At 26.7% G+C, this 18,334-nt stretch overlaps 1 protein-coding gene across 8 annotated transcripts; it reads right to left on the bottom strand.

Annotated features, from left to right (window-relative positions):
* Positions 1-6,185: 6,185 nt before the first annotated feature.
* LOC135927855 (uncharacterized) lies at positions 6,186-17,164 on the bottom strand. Of its 8 annotated transcripts, none has more exons than XM_065464071.1 (5): positions 17,077-17,164; positions 14,848-15,011; positions 7,981-8,187; positions 6,938-7,470; positions 6,186-6,793 (listed from the first exon to the last, which is right to left on the bottom strand). In XM_065464071.1, exons 1-5 carry the CDS (start codon positions 17,091-17,093, stop codon positions 6,212-6,214), a joined length of 1,503 nt encoding a protein of 500 aa, XP_065320143.1. In that variant the 5' UTR covers positions 17,094-17,164; the 3' UTR covers positions 6,186-6,211. The 8 variants fall into 8 exon arrangements, with proteins under 8 accessions (XP_065320143.1, XP_065320144.1, XP_065320149.1 ...); XM_065464072.1 differs by lacking the exon at positions 17,077-17,164 and adding an exon at positions 16,063-16,085 and having other exon boundaries at positions 6,187-6,793; XM_065464077.1 differs by lacking the exon at positions 14,848-15,011 and having other exon boundaries at positions 6,197-6,793; positions 17,077-17,149.
* Between the last annotated feature and the right edge of the window lie 1,170 nt (positions 17,165-18,334).

Here is an 18,334-nt window from a genome sequence, read left to right as displayed (position 1 = left end):
TTAAATTGTGATAAATTTTATGTTTTATTGACATATTATTTATATACCTTTTTAAAATTTAATGACAATTTAGAATTTATTTTTTTTGTACACGTAATATATATATATATATTATTTTTTTAAAATAGCCCAATATTTTTTATTATTGACCCTGTTATTAGGTTAATTAAACTCCCGATTGATACAATTTTTTGTTATTAGTCCAACTCATTTTTTAGAAAAATAGTTATTAGTTATTATTATTAACTTATAATTTGTGATCATTTCATAATATTCATTATTTTCGCTATTTATATATTTTTTTTTAGAAAATATTTTACTCGTTCAAAAGAATCTTTATTCTAATGAAAACTACATTTAAAACAATGACAAATTAAACTTTTTATAGCGCAACACAGGAGTAGTGATAAACAATATGGTTGTTTTAAAATTTGATATATTTAATTGCTTACGACAAGTTATATTAGTTGTATTTGTATAATTTATTAAATTGATTGTACATGATATTAAATTTGATCTTTTAAGTAATTTTTTTTTGAATAAAATAGTTAAATATAAATATTAAAATAATTATAAGACTGAGTTATTATCGAAATAATGTTAGCTAAGAGAAACCGGAGAAATCAAGAAAGCTCAGAAAATTAAATTTGCAAATTTTGATAGCTATTTGCCTTTTTTTGGTAGAACCTCTCCCTGGTTCCTAATTTTTGAGATGAACTTTCTATTTTTTATAAAGGTAAGCTCAAGAGCACCAAAGGTTGTTTGAGTGGATTCTCTCATTGGTAAGTCTGAGAGAAGTCTGTAATGATTGAGTTGTTTTGTAAAATGTGTATCTCTTAAGCGATAAAGTTTGCATGTATATTCTATCTAAGGCTGGAAAAAAAATATAGTTAGATGAAAATTGGCTTTTCCAATCATTTTCGGGTTATAAATGTTTAAAAGGTAAAACGTACCTCCTTTTGGATCACTACCGAACATTATATATTACCGTATTGTCCAAACAAATATATGAGTGATGTGTCTCCTATAATAACCCGAATTTTAGTTATAACCTAATATTCCGGGTAATTAGAAAACAGGATAGCTGAAACATGCTTTCAGAGCAAACCCTTAGCCATGAGTGGATAAGTTAATAATGTGGTGTCCCACAATTACAAGCTATCGATAACTTCAAAATGAAAAGGAATTTTGTAATATCAAAAGTTTATCGATATTTAATATTAATAAATATTATTTAAAAAGGATGGAAATCATTTAAAGAAGAAAAGTGCTTATTAAGAGTGTTAAGATTGGTAATCTGAAAATTATTACAATTAAATATATTTATTATTTATATATTTTTTTTTATGAAGTCACGCCTTAAATATAAATTTGCCAAGCTTTTGGAAGCACTATAAACCAAGCTAATAAGCAATGCTGAATTTATTTTAGTTCATTTCCTCAATCCGTTTGGTAGACAATAATAGAAATGTTATTATCCAAATAAGATAATTGGCATCATAATGCAAAGCACGGTAGTAAAGTAATTATAATTTTAAAATAAACTGAAATACTTAAAAATGATATATTTCATTATATTATTTGTTTAAATATATTATATCTATTTCAATTATAATAATAAGTAAGCATTAAACTATCATACATGATAAAATTGAATTTCTTAATAATAAAATCTTTTATTTTATGTATAAATTAGTTTCAAATTTTAGTAAAAGAGAAAGAAAGAGAGAAAGACAAACCTCCCAGCCACTTTTGGCGCAATCTAATAATATAATTTTGCCTAAAATATTAATTTATTAGTTTTTTTTAAAAAAAATCTGTGAAATTAAGGTTTTTAAATCAAGTAAATGAGAGATCCTTGATTTATCAAGTGGTTCACAAATCTAAGAGTTATTTCCTAATAATTATCCATTAAAACTTGACTAAATTAATTCCGTTTTCTTTATTAATAAAAAATAATATAGGAGATACATACATATTGAATGAGTTATCTGCAAAACATAAATAAAATGATTTGATATCGATTGCTAATGAAATCATTAAAATTAGTTCATTCACAAAGTTGATAGCATATATCTTTTTCATAATTAAATACTTTACCAGTTCATATATAATATGCAACGCAACATGAATATTTCTCATATATTATACATTTTAAATGTTCAAAAATTTTACATTTTTATGCAATTTTTTTTCATCACATATTTAATTTTTATTGATTTACAGTAATTAGGCATTGCTTCATTTAGTCATTTCCCTAGAGTTTCGGAAAAGGGGAACCGAGTTTTTAGCTTAAAACCCGGAGTTATGTTAAGGTATTAACAATTGTCAATTTTATAGTCACCAATCCCTAATAAATTTAAGAAAATGTTAGATGTTATTTTAGATTTATTTTAAAATCAAATTTTTGTCAAAACCCTGAATTTGAAGTTTATCATTTATTATTAAAAGTTAAATGCATATATCATGTATATTTTTCATTTAAAATCAAAACACTAGGATAATTTAGAATTTAAGTGAACTTATATAGTGAAGACCCTTAAAAGATACGGTTCTGCAGGGTTATATATATAGATATTTATCCCTTATATTTTATAGAATATCAAGATAGATAAGTATAATAAATGGTTATAATTGATAATGTTAAAGGTCTGATTATATTCATAAACATAACGGGGTTATCCATTTTATTTATAAATATAAGGATGTTTTCATTTTCCATCTTTAATAAAATTTAAATATCAAGAGAATCTAGAATCAAATGGAACTCATACCATAGAATCTAAGAAATGATTATAGAATCTGATGATTATATAAAAATTCTTTTTTTAAAAAAATATATAAATATTTTTAACCTCCATCTTTTATAAAATTACAATATTGTGATAATCTACAATATAAAACGAATAACAGAGAATATAAGATAGGCGAAGAATCTGGTCTGGTGATTACTTAACAAATTTTTTATTAAATATAGAGATATTTTTAATTTCCATTTTTTTTAAAATAAAATTAGAAATCAGGATATTTAGAATAATATGGAACTTACATAGAATATAAGAAAGATAGATTGAGGCATCTGATGATTATACATAATAAATAGTTTTTAAAAAAATATCTAGATATTTTAACTAACACGCAACTAGGGAGCCCCTCACAAGATAAATATTGGAGGGAGGGGGGGGGCCTCATTTGCATGCATATAATAAAATGTTCTCCCCATATTAAAAAATTTGACCTGGAACTCTGTTTCTAGCACGGTAAGACTATGAATCAATTGCACCACTAAATATGGGAAGTAGTCTATATATAGTTAATATCCATTTTATAATAAAAATAGGAGGGGGAGGCTCAGCATCATAGATTTGAAGAGGGAGTCTAAAAGACTATGGTTCACAAAACTATTGATAATCAAATATTTTTTTCTGCGTAAATTTAAGAAACGTCAAATTTTTCAGCAATAAATCTGTCAATTCTAAAAATACAATTATAGATTAAGAGAAGCATAAATTATCAATATTTTCTCTGAATTTCATCATTCTATCAACAGGGTCCAAAGTTATGCACATTTAAAGCTGGACAAACAAACTTCTAACTTTCCAACATGTAAAAAAAATTCAATTTTTTTATTTTATTTATCTTTACATTTAAGCAGATGATAATGAAAAATGGTTTTCAAGACGACTTGAGTTTAATAAAAATTTTAAGAGAAGAAAAATATTATGGAGGCAAAAAGTTTTTGAAGAAATTTTCTAACAGGAACTGGTCTAGCGCAGCCTTGAATCGATTGTAAAATTGTGTTACCGGGTCAAAAAGAAAAAAGGTAACTGTGGTAGTAGAACATGCACAGATAGTACTATGGAAAATGTTGATTCTGTTGAAACACTTGTATTGAGCTAAGAAGCCCGTGGCGCCCACAGAACAATTCATAAACTATCCCGAGAAACAGATATTTCGCAAACCTATTGCATCATCCACAAAGAGTTGCAGATGAAATTGAGACAAGCCCAGGACTTAGCCAATGCAAATAGATTGCCCATCAATGAAGTTTTCTGTTTATTTTCTCGAATTTTATCAAAGGAGTTCATAATGTACATTCAAAGTTAAACTAACAAAATTTTAACTTTCCAACATATAATAATTTATTTATTTAACTTACACCCTAAGATTTATTGGTGGAGTTACTGTAAACCGCTGTTCATCCGTGAACCATATGAAATACACTAACCTCTGAGGGCATTTTCCTAGAGGTTGTTTGGTAAGTATCAGATTGGCTATCTTATTAGCATCGGTTAGGTCCTAGGCTTGCTTCTTTTTTAAATATTTCAGCGGCAGCATAATCCAATGCACTGAGTTTACAAAATACTAGTTACTCGCTTGAAGAATTTTTCACTGGGTGGCAGGTCGGTCTTCTTATCTCAATATGAGAGCTTACAGAATCACCATTTTCATAGTGAACTGTGGGTGGTCTAATACCACCCTACCATTTTTCTGCTGATCCGGTAGCAACAATTTTTGAAATCAATGCATGGGCCAGCTTCTGTTAGGATCCTTTAAAAAGTTTAATCTTATGCCATTTTAGTATTACCTGATCCACCTTCCTTGTATCAGTTTCATGTAGCCGTCCACCTAATCTGATTTAAATTACCCTACTCATTCAATTCCTAAACCTAGCCCTTTTTACACGTTTAGATAGTTATTCAATACAATATTTTTCTATGTAAATCTTTAAATATTTATTTCAATAAATTACTTAAAATTTCTTTTACATACCAAATAATTATTTTGATAATTTAAGTTTCAAAACTTACTGGCCAAGATTGCCGGTCTTACACATCCTTAGACTGTATTTAATACCCATAATCCTCCCTTTTATTAATCTCTATTAGACGTGACTTTTAGCATGGTTTTTATATGACCGAAGTATATATTTATACAACCTCCCCCACCCAATACATCCAGGCCTCCGTTTTTTTACACGTAAAGCTTTTATTAGACACGGCAAATCATCCAATATCTTCCTGTGTATATCATTAGAACATTTCCTACGCATATTTATAAACAAATGATTTAATAGTAACCTAATACACTATTAAACATTAACACCAATATAGTAAACCCATATATTAATATACCCTTATATATTTATCCAATGTTTCTAGGAGCGAGAGAGAGGGTCACACCTATTTATTATTTATATTTACACTGCCTTATTTCCCAATATATATCTTCTAATGGTGATAATGCTAGCTTTATTAATAGTGGTATTTATATTTTCTAGGTTCTCACAATCCTATATAAAAGTTAAATTAATTGGGCATGGGCGTTTTACCTCTCCTCTTATTTTCCATGGGCGTTTAAGTAAATAGCTTTTCCTTTTGCGCGCACAGGTTACTGGGGCCTGCCCAAAACCGTGTATGACCCTTCTTTTTATTATTTCCTGTCTTTTTATCCCATTTTAATAAGCTTTCTGAGAGAACAAAGCGTTGCTCTGTTGTATATATATTATAACTCTGTTATATTTATAACGCATAGGGGCTAGGCGCTTAATGTCATGTATCACATTAGTTTTACATGTGTATACAAATAAAATAGGATTAGATTGGAACGCAGTTTATTAAACTATATAATATTTTATATAAATAATATCGTGTTGAAATTAATTTATAACAAATAAATATACTATAAATTTTAAAAACTATACCACCAAATTGACCATAGCATGTTGCGATAAAAAATTAAATTTGATATATCACAAAATAAATATCTATACAAGTTTTTTAATAGAATAAAGTTTTGTTGTAGTTTTTTTTGAGGAGGAAATATGACAATAATAATATTTGAAAACATTTTTAAAACAGAGTCAATAATGATAAACATTGAGCTAATATATTTATAATTTATCATTACATGAATAGAAAAAAATCTAAATTGCCATTAAAAATGAAAACTTTAAAAAAATACAGGGTCAATAATTATAAATATTGAGCTATTTTTTTAAAAAAAATTAATACATGTATATAAAAATTCTAAATTGCAATTAGAAAGTATATAATAAATAATTTATTGTAAAATTTTGTTAAAATTTATCACAAATTTAATATATTTTTTATATTTGAAAACAATTAATAGCAATATATTTTTCAATCATTTTCCATATTAAAATATAAAGCTATTTTTTTTTTTTAAATTAGATCATATATAATTTAGTTTAATCTAAAAACATATCTGAACTCACGAAAGAATAAACCTTTTCCATTAAAATCTTAGGAATAGGAATACATTTTCGTTTTTCGTCAACATTATTTTTCTCAATATTACTTCCAATCGGTTTGCTTTCTTTAACATTTTCTTGGAACCCATTTAGTGTCTCCAGAATGTTATTCTGGTACATTCTGTAATAGTCATCTTCTTTGATAAGTTCCAATTCTTTTGTAGCAGCCATGTATAAAAAATTTAGGTCAAGAATGTTTAAAGTATCTATGGCTTTAGGTTCCATTTTCAAGGGAACGGTTAACTCGACATTAATTTCCCACTCAGCAGGGATGGAGTTTAATAGAGCGTTCAGCAATGTATGAGCGATTTTAGGACAATCGGCGTAGAGCGGGCCTATTATCATGTAATGTTCCGAAGATATAGGTGTTGAATTCTTCGTGCTAAGAGAAATAAAGGTCTCGTTATTTAGAGTGGTAGAGGAAATTCCTCCAGGTCGTATAATTCCATACCCACATATCTCCATTTCGGAGCAGCGTTTGATAGCTACTATACATCTTACTTTATATGACAAGTCATTCTTAATAAATTATTTTTTTTTTAAAAAAAGTAAAATAGAAATGATATAGCAAACAATTTTTATTTACAATCACAATATATAACTAAGTAAATTTTTCTTTATAACTCTCGGGAGAGCTATCATTCAAAAAAAGAAAATAAAAACCTCTGCAGATAACTGTATAAAAGTCTTTAACAATTTTTCCCTGGCCAGACCTCCGTGAATGGCCGTGTCATAATCGCGTAAGGTTGTTAAATTGATATCTACACCGTCCATAAATACCACACTTATAGCTTTACTTGGTAATTTCACTTCATGGTTATATCTAGCTAAATCTCCACTTCTAGTATTCAGGCTATTGTAGAAGGAAACCTTTAAAAATAGTTTATCAACCAGCAGAGTCGGTTGGTTACTGTCATGACCCCAATCTCTCGTGGTTTCCTTTATATCTATCTCATCGTCTATCAGGTAATTAGTGTCGAGGTTCGTTTGTATTATTCGGTAACTCTGTAGCTTTTTGGCGTCAATCATGTTGCATTCATGATCATGTCTATAATTAGAATTGCATTGATTATGATTACATGTCGTTCTTATGGTAGGAATAGGTGTGAGATTCGATAGTTTATCGTTGCCCGGGTTCTTAAAAAACTTACGAAGCATAGGAGAATTGCGTTTTAAGGAGCCGTTGAATGTGGAAACTTTAACGGTGAAGAATAACATAAATCATTTTTGTTTTGTTCCGCCATTTTATTCGATTATATGTTAATTTATTATTTATATATGCAATGTTCCAACCAGAGTTTACGACCTGGAATAAAAAATAGTTCTGGCTCCGGATCTGAAATTTAAAAAATGGTGGTTCTAATTCCGGGTTATAAAAATTTTAGAGAGGGGTTCTAGTTTCAATTCTTAACTCTGTTAAAAAGCAGCGAAAAAAATATTTAAAATAACAACTAAACCCTTTAAATAAATCATCCCAATATTTTTTAAATTATCTGCAGTTGCTAGAACCTGTATGTTTCCCCCAAAAACTTAACAACGAGTTCGGGTTCTTACAAAGAAAACTGATCTCAATTAGTTGGCCACTTTAATATGCTCACTATCTGTCATTTAAACTATTCTATAATAGGTAAAATAAATTTGTATACATAATCATAGGATCGTAGATCTGAAAGCAAGAGATATTGTCAAATTTATATATTACATACTTTTGAATAATGGTGGTGTCATTCCCATTTTGAGGTTGGAGAAAACTCTTCCTTTGACGGAATTGATACCCAAACATCTATGAGCCACGTGACCTAACATGGTATTCCATAGTTTCTTCCCTATTCCTCTGCGCCTATAGTTCTTGGAGACTATATACACACTAGCGAACGAATATTGATGGTTCAAGTTAACACTTAATACACTTCCTTGAATCATATATATTTTTTAAAAATATAGAGGAAACAACAATAAACTTATTTTGTAGTTTATAAACTAATTTGATATTTATTTTGAAAATAAATTTTGCAGGCGATTCATTTTTTAAAATATTTTTATTTATGAACTGGCCTTCCTATATACAACACATAGCTATCAATTTATTTTTACAACAATATTCTCGTCATCCTAGATATAACGTCTTATTGACCACGCGGCACACTCCGAAGGCGAAATATTTCAAGAATCCTCTAAATCAGTTCGGTGGAGAAGTCTCTGATGACATTTTTTTATATGGAAGTGGCAGCATTATATAAACGAGGACTCAATATAACTTTTTTTCTAATAAACATACTACAAGTCCTGCCTGATTTAACAATATTACTTAAAGAATATCTTCTAATTTCTTCATGTCAGCACATTTTTTTATTCTAAATATTTTCCAAGTTCAAACTTATTTGAAATATAAAATAGAGTGCCTATATATTCTCTATCTAATCATCCTCTTATGTCAATGTAGAAATGGATGTTGGCAATCAGTGCTAAATTAAATTTACTAAGAAGGTCATTTTATTTATTTATGGATAAAATTAAATTTTTGCAATTTCATGTAATTTTTCTTCATATTAAAAGGTCAAAGAACAAGGTCAAAGAACAAGGTCAAAGAACAAGGTCAAAGAACAAGGTCAAAAATTAAAACATATAATTTTATGTTATTTTATTTATAATATATTTATATAATAATTTTTAAAAAGGGTACCGTTGTAAAATAAATTGGCCAGATATTTTGCATAATAATTGTTTTATTATTATATAATTTCAAAATTTGGATAATATAATTTTGAAAAATAAAAATAGGAGGTTTATAATTTTTTTTTATAGATAAACATTTTTATTAAAAAGTAAAAAGTAGTTAAAAATTTACTTTATATCTTATAAAAAGATAAAGACCATCTATCCATTACTGGCGCGTACGCAGGAATTTGGTCTGGGGGGGGGGGGGGGTAATAAAATTTTTTAAGAAATATTATTGTTATTCAAAAATTAAGCATAAATTTATTAGGACTAATAACTTTTCTAATACACAATTTTAAATAAATGTGAATTACAAAAAAATTATATATATAAACCGGCATTGAAAAACTATAAAATAAATGTGAATTATAAAATATAAAGTGAATATAACCACGATATGAATCACTTAAATGACCCAAAATTGAAATTTGAATTTAAGCCTTTAAAATTTATAAATAAGGTATAAAATTAAATGTTGGAAACATAAATTAATATATAAAAAGTTTCTAGGAATAATTATATTTTGTATGTTTTGAGCTAATTTTTCAATTATCTATCCTTGCTTGGCGTTAAATGTCTATGAATATTTAAAAGATCCAAATCATTCAATCTACTTTCAGAAGTTGTATTTCATAGGTATGTTTTTCAGAGACTTGCAGGCCCGGCCCCCGGGCCAGACCGTATTATAATTTTGCAAAGCATCCGTAGCATTTTTTGGGACTGTATCAACTATAGTTAATCTTTTAATCATAGTTATTCAGCTAATAAGGTATCATAAGATATTTTAACATTTTCGTGATAAAAATCTAACTAATATTTATTTTTTTATCCATCACCATCTGAAAGAGGTTGGAAAGGCTTTTGTGGAAGTAATATCTGCGGATTTGTAGGTGCTGCATGATGAATTAAAAACCATTCATTTATTTGGGTTATAAATGTATCTTAGAGAGGAGCCATTTGTTTTATAATACTCTACTACTGATCCTATATAAATGTTTTGACGATGAGCTTGCTACAAATCGAGGGGGACAAATTTAAACACCCATAGCTCTGCTTTTAACTCAACAATAACATATAAAATATGTTCTTCATCAACATTAGCTCTAATTTCCTTGAGTTTTAATAAAATGCTCTCCGCTATTCTCATCTTTTAATCAAGTCAATGCCATGTTTTTGAAAAGTTTTACATAAAGTAGTTGTATAATTAAATAATACATTCTAATGAGAAAAAAAATTGAAATAAGTTATGAATCCAATAATTTTCTTGCTTCTAGGAAATATTTCTTTCAAGCCATTGTGAGATTTCAGTAATAGCATAAATAATCGGCTCTTCTAACTCCATAAAAGCTGTTATGCTTGATGGCGCAGACTCGATCTCGTTGGACAAGCTTGCAATTTCTTTCTTCCTGTTGGACAAGGAGTTTCAGAGATAATTATTATTTGACTAGAAATTTAGATAAATAATACGCCACTAAAATTTGAAAATAATAGGTAAATTACGCTAAGGAAAACTTAAAATCGAAATTAATTGATAAAATAACTTAGTAGATGAATATGATAAATAAATGTAATTAAATATACATATGAGATAGAAATAAATATTAAATATAAATTAATATTAACAATAATATTTTTGAAAAATTTAATCCGGCATCTGCATTTTTTGGCTTGAGGGGAGGGGGGGGGGATTTGTCCCCCTGTCCCCTCATGCTGCGTACCCGCCTGATCTATTAGTATAAAAAAGTCATTAGAATAAAATAAGTTTAAAAATAAAGTTTATAGTTATATTTATATGATATGACATGCCAGTCAAGTCAACGAACCAAAGATCAGAGTTCGAGTTCTGGTCCGCATCTTTTTTCAGGTCCTAAAAACTATTCTGATATCAGATGCGACCCATTGAAATTAAGCTGATGCGGTGCTAAAGCAGCCATAAGTAATCGCTTGAATTCTCTGGAGGGAACAAGCTCCACGTATAATATACAATTTGTTTTACTTTTAATAAAAGAATTAAATTAACCTATTTATAATGTTATTAGCCAAGTTCATTTTTTTGAAATAGATGATAAATGGTGTTCATTTTATTACTGAACTTTGAACGCTGACGCTTTCCTTTTTTGACCAACGCGTGGTGTTTATACGATCTTTCAATTTTTTAGAAAGATCTTTTTATAAAAATAAAAAATATTAATAGGATTATTTATTAATCAGCTGTTTCCCTTATTACATTTAAAATTTATAAACCCACGACTATTTCTGTCCTATAGTATAGTTTGTTAATTTAAATATTATATACTCGTTGGAAGATGCTGAAACAAGTTATTATTTTCACCTTCAAATTGCTATAAATGCAAGTAGTCACCATTTCTCCATCTTTGAAGCAAATTTAATAAAAAATATAAAATATAGATAGTCTAGTGGTTTTAACTTGTGAAAAATATTTCATAACATGGTGAAAAATCTAAATATAATTTAGCCCAGTATTTTTTTGATTCGGAATCTCGTCTATTTTTATGAATTAGAACTTCGAAAAACTATACAAGTTTGGAACCTCTTTAAACTGGCTCATACACTAAGTAAAAATAATCTTTAAACAATTATTATATAAAGTTCATAACGGTTTTCAAAAATATTTAATTTGAAATAAATCGTTTATATCCTTATATCAAAACCAAAGTTAGGCCGGATATTTTAAAACCAAATATTTTAGGCCCTCCCCTAAGTTTAATAATCTTAAATAATTATTATATAAATCAAAACCGGGACGTTTCTTTTTTATCCTCTTTTGTCTAATATATTTGCCCGGCCTGTATAATTTGCTTTTTTAATTTTGTTTGCTTCCAAAATAAATATACTGTAACTCCACGTATTCTTATGTTAGTTAAAAGTATTTAAACATTTCTGGGTAAAATTGTTTTAAATTCAATGTGTGAGGCCTGAATATTCCTTTTTTTATTATCTCGCGGTCAATAATTAAAATTTAATATTTCATCTGGGAATCTTTCCTATGGTTTTCCTAATTTTTATTTTTATTTTTATGTAAATTAAAAGTATTCAAGATTTTCTAGGCAAAATTGTCTGAAATTCAAATGTGTTGACACATAAGCTGAAATGAATCACTTCTATTAAGGTATCCATAGAAAGCTTTAATTTTGACGAATAAAGGCCCATTTATTATAAATGCCCAGTGTCATATTAAGAATATTTAAATTAATATCTATATTTAATATATTACTATTAATTAGGAGTATTCAATTTAATATCTATATTTACTATATTACTATTGATATAAAAAAAGAAAATCAATTTGAATGTTTAAATAAATTATTATTCATTTGTTTACACCTATTCCCTTATTCTTTTATATATCAAACAATTTGTACGGGTCGGCCCAGATTTTATTTATTCATAATTTTTATAAATAACTAGGAATACATTAACTAGGCATGCAAGGGAAAAATTTGCCAGAACCTAGAATCCCCTATAATTTCCCCAATTTTATTTACGCTTATTTGATTAAATAATATGGATATTTATCATATTTCCAGTAAATATTCCCCCATTTAGTCCAATATCATAAATGTGTAATAGCTCACCTCTATTAATATTCCGGGAATTTTTTTTATTTATTGACAGAAATATATTTAAAAATTTTAATAATCAATTAAATAAAGTTACGGAATAATATTAAAGCCTAACTAATAATTCATTACACAACAACTATTTTTATATTAAATTGCCTAATTACCATAATGCAATGTTATCTTTGCTTGTTATTTATGTACAACCAAAATACTGATTTTATTATTGATTAAAAAATATATAAATAAAGAACCAGTCTAAAGATATTTTTATAATGAGATTCATGTAGAGATATATAATTTTTATGCCCATCCTACACCCTCCCTCTCCACCAGATTTAACCTAAAAAAATAGAGATAAGTAACAGTGTAAACACCTTTTATTAGCTTTTTGATACTCATATGGAAATTTTATGTTTTAAATATTTTAGATTTGTAACACTATGAATTAAATATATTTTCTTAAATTAACTTTCATTTAATACTCTTTTGAAGATTTATTTCAGAGTAGGTTTTCACATCCCCACCACTCACATACTATACCCCCCCCCCCCTTATTAATGAGCTAAATCAAAGAATCTAGGTGAATAAATAACATACAAAAAATAACTTTCTTTGTTTTCATTTGATGTCCTTGTCTGATATTTCTTGTAAATGAAATATGAATCTCCAAACCAACTCGAGAGTGTAGATAGAAAAAACATTTTCCTTATTTTTCTTAATGAATATCACTTACACATATTACTTTATCAAAACAATTATTCCATTTCTTATAAAAAAAATATTTCCATTTCTTATAAAAAAATATTACAAATACAAAATCTCCTAAATTGTTTATTATACTATTGATGTATTTAGTTATTCTAAATGAGACACAAATTTACACTATATATTTTCGCATAAATTAAAAACCCACTATATTAACTCGCTCAAGGGTTTTATATTTGAATTTTATAGATTAGCATAAGCATGGTTGTCGTTATTTCATCATCATCATAATTATCTGATTCTGAATTCACTACCATGGCCCAAATATAATAAATACTTTATAATAACATTCTATATTCAAGGAATTTCAATCCTTACCTAATGAACCTTATATATTTCTTTTAAATAAATATTAAAGTATAATTTTATAAATATTTTAATAGATCATAGAATTTTTAGCAATTCCACTCACTATTTTAGAAAGGGGAGATAAGATGCATTCAACATTAACGATAATTATGTTAATTAAAATAAATTAATAGCCTAAGATTAACTATTGATAGATGAAATGGATTAATAAATAATATTAAACCTACCTTTGTCAAATCAATACTTATATTTTTTCAAATGTGAATATATACATGAAAAGCATTATATCCTTTCTGCAATTTACATCCAATCTTCAGTGGCCATGATAAAACGAAGATATAAAAAAAAACTTATAGCTTTATCGAGAAAGTGAGTTGTGAAAATAATAATGAAATTGCAAGAAATGTTAATTTCGAAATGTCCTTCTTTTTTGATAAGGAATTAGAAAATGGATTGAAGGAGGATTAAATATTTTTAATAAATTTTCCCATTAAAAGAATTATTATAATGCTGCAATCCCCTCATCTGCCCCTATAGAGCAAGTTTTTAGTGTAGCGAATGCCATATTAACTGCCAAGCTCTTGTCTATCAGGCAAAAATTTTGAACAAAATATTAGATTTGAGAAGGATAATGATTATATTTCCACATTTTTAAATCATTTCTTAAATTTATAAATAACAATTAATAAATCACTTTTTAAATTTTAATAATCTAATTTTTCCAGAATTTGAAAAAATCTTCCAAGAATTTTTTTTAAAGAGGAAAAATTTTAGATAAAATTTTAAATTTTCCAAATTCGTTTAGTAAAAAATAATTTATTCCTTTATAATTTTCATTCATAAGAACAAATTTAGATTTTTTATGTTATTTAAAATTTTTTTTTTTGTTATACTATTCATTTTGAACATGACTAATATATTGTGTTAAAAAATATAAGGCATTTATTTTATATTAAATGAAATTTTTAAAAATTTATTGAAAAAAGTTTTAAACAAAGCGTGGACGCTTTTCTTTTTTTAAAGGTAACTTTGAACGCGGATGCGTTTGATTTTTTTAGATACGTTTACAGCAATATCTATACATGATTCGCACATTCATCGCCATCAAATGGTGAAATTAAACAAATTATTTCTAGTTAGACTTGTTTTTTTTCCATTATATAGGATATATTTTCTATATATATAATATAATTATACCAATAATGCCTTCTTTAGGAGTAACGGCCACAAACCAGCCTTGAGGATCTAGATCATAGCACAGTTTGAGGAATGTGAAATCAATGTTAGTCCAGCCTACTTCCTTGTAAATCCATTTCGGCATCGCATTTATTTCCTCCGACTTAATGCATCTTATTTCTAACCTATCCTCATCAGAAGGTGATAAGGTGTATGATATTGTATATTTAGTAATTTGATTAGGATATGAGGATATCTACTAGTCTAACTGAATTTAATTTCCATCCAACTATTGAGTTTTTTGGTAAAAGAGGTCTATGGGCCAGGCCTAAAAAATTTTTTTCAAAATACCCCGGCCGGGCCGGGCCGTATATTTCAAAATCGAATATTTTAAATCGGCATTATTAGTTATAAAAATAAATGTAATATATTTTAGCCGAAAATTTTTTTTATAAAAAAAACGAGGCTCTGAGCGGGGTCGGACCGTGCAAATAGTATCTCTGCAGGTCTCTTATAATATTTAACATTAAACAAAATATGATTTCTTTTTAAGGTTTAATTAATCATCTGTGTATGACATTATAAGAATAACTTTTCGTATTTTATTTATTTGCCAAATTAACGGGATAAGGACACATCGGAAAAAGGCACGTATGGTCATTTATGGTAATTAAAGTAATCAAATTATTATTTTTAAGTAACAAATGGTGTGAGGAACTTGATGCAAGCAATTAAATTTTGCGCAAAAGTTAAGGGTTTTTGATTAAATATATTTCATTTAATTATTATTTATTATTTAGGTACCACCCCATAACGAATATCATAGATCAAATATAAAAATAAAATAATAGAAAACTAATTATAAGCTATAACAGTCAGAAGATGTCCTATCCTATAACTATGTCTAAGGTGCCTTTTTTTTATTCTCTTGCAAATTTTGAATATTTTTGAAAAAGTTTAAATTATTTTTTAAAATTAACATAAATTTTAGGTGTCAGTTAGCTAAAAATTGTGTTATCATCAAGATTTTTAGTTTTTAAAGAATTTTAGGGTTTTTACAAAGTTTTGCCTGATGTGCTCTAGCCTATCACTAACAATAAATTAAACTTTAAATTGTCGCGATTCAAGTCAACTAGTTTCTAGTCGAAAAAATGTCCCGAAGGAGTCGATTTTATATAAAAATGTAATAAAAGTTATAAGATTTCATAAAAAATTATATTTTATATATATAATCACCAATAAATGTTAATCATAGTTATCCAATAATATTATTTATAGGAATATCATAATGTTTTACCACCTTTTTTTTATTTGCAATATTTTAATAGGAAAGAGTAAAATAAACATTATTTGTATATTTTGGCAAAGCAAAATTTGATTGGCTAAATTAAGTTGTCAAATCCAAAATATTTAGATAAGATGCTGAATTAAACGACTCGAGTTTACTATAAAAATACAAGTCTTTACTGAAAAAACGGTAAAAAAATTAGACAGACTATTTCTTCCCACATTTCTATTTTTAGCTATTCTAATCTAAATAAAACTAAAATAAAAATTAATAAATATTTTCTGTATTGAAGGTAATCATAAACTACTGGTCCTCGAGTTCATAGCACCACCTGAAATCATGAAATTATTCGATCAATTTGGCTAACGATTCTGAGTCAAAGTCGAATAAACTTAAATATTTAACAAAACTAATTTCGACAACCTATCATTTTTCATACTATGTTGACAACATGTTTGACCATTAAGATAATCACGATCTTTTAAAAATGTCATGATTTTTATATAAGATATTACAAATCTTGTTTAAAATGGCTCGGAAGTCGGCTCATTAATTGGCTCATTGAGTCGCTCGAGTCGAAGTCATTTTTAGCAATTCCGGATCGAGTTATGAGTCAAAAAAAACTCTAAAAACGGCTAACACTAGAGATTTTGCTCATAAGGGGGAAAAAGGTTTGGATATCTATTAAAAAATTTCGAGGCGTGCATAACATTTTTTGGCTCAAATATTGGGTTAGCCGTTTTTGAAAATTGAGCCCTTTAATATTACTTAATCTATAACCGTTGTGATATTTTAAAATTCTTCAGATATTCTTGAAGTAGAAAATAAAATTATAAGAATAAATGTAAAATATTTTTTTATATCTTTTTTAAAAATTTCATAAAAATGAAATGTTTAGAATATTATTATATAAAATTCAAAACTAATATTAATTATAGAATTTAAAAAAATTATGTATATACTGTAAATCTGTTTTCATTGATATTTAACTAGAATAAAATAATGCAAAATTTGTGGTTAGGAAAAAATTTTTTTTTTAAAAATAAAAATTTTCTATATTAATTATACTTATACATATTTAAAATGTATAACCTTTATATAAGCCAAAAAAAATTAATTAACTACGATATTATTTTACATATTTAAATGTAGCCTTCATTTAAGCTAGAAAAAATAACAATTTATGTATATACTACTTGAAGTTTGCAAATGACAAAATTTTCAGACCGAGTCAGGTTAGGATTTAGTTTTCGCTCGGTCCGGCCTAATTGTACCCAACCCGCCTCAGTTTTATTAATCCGGGTCCCGGTCTAGTATTTTTTCCTAAAAAATATTTAAAAAAAGAAGTTATTTTTATAATATATTGTATTTTTTTAAAGTTTTATAAATATTTTAAGCCGAGTTTTAATTTTGATCAACCATTAAAGTTCTTCAATTTTATTTAATTTATTGCATTGTTGTTGAATTGTACAAATTGTTAAACTACCTGATTTTGAATCAATCAAGGTATGTTAATTTATATTCTGTAATATTATAATTTATTTTATAAAAAATATATGTCAATGGTACTTATTTCTTTAGATAATGCTCTGACTTAAATATCAAAAATTTTTTTACATAAATAAAGAAAATTAAGGGTACAAAGTCTAAACTTTGTAAGTGTAAATTTAACCTCGATGTACCTCGAGTCTAAATAAACATAAAGGTAAAAATATAAATTCCGATTAAATTATGATTAAGATAAAAAAAAATTGATGAGGATCTGAATGAAGATTCTTGTGAAGATAATCTATGAGGTTTTTTTTAAAAATCAAGAATCTTAGATTGAGATTGGAGGTATTAATATACACACTAAATTGATATGAAAACCAACAATAAACCAATGGAATAATCAATAATTTATTTTCAATTTTTATTAGTCATAGTACAAAAAAGTATAAATCAAAACTTGAATATAATAAATAAAATTCATATTAAATAGGTCTAGAAATCAGCATCAATTATTTTTACAAGTTAAAAGATTAATATAATGATTATTTACAAATAACGGGGTAATTAATGTTATTATAAAAACAATTATGTCTGCAACAATGTTTGGGATTAGCTTGTTTTGATGTTACTTGTAAAATATTTTTTATATCACTCAGGCTTAACATTTCAGATCATTTTTTCCATTCTCTTGATGTTGACTGAAAACATCAACCGTTTCTAAGATATAAA

This window comes from Gordionus sp. m RMFG-2023, chromosome 4 (genome assembly GCF_954871325.1).
Source record: "Gordionus sp. m RMFG-2023 chromosome 4, tfGorSpeb1-WG-v2, whole genome shotgun sequence".
Lineage (NCBI taxonomy): Eukaryota > Metazoa > Nematomorpha > Gordioida > Chordodea > Parachordodidae > Gordionus > Gordionus sp. m RMFG-2023.
Note: the sequence above shows the minus strand (reverse complement) of the source record. Positions and strands in the feature narration are given on the sequence as shown.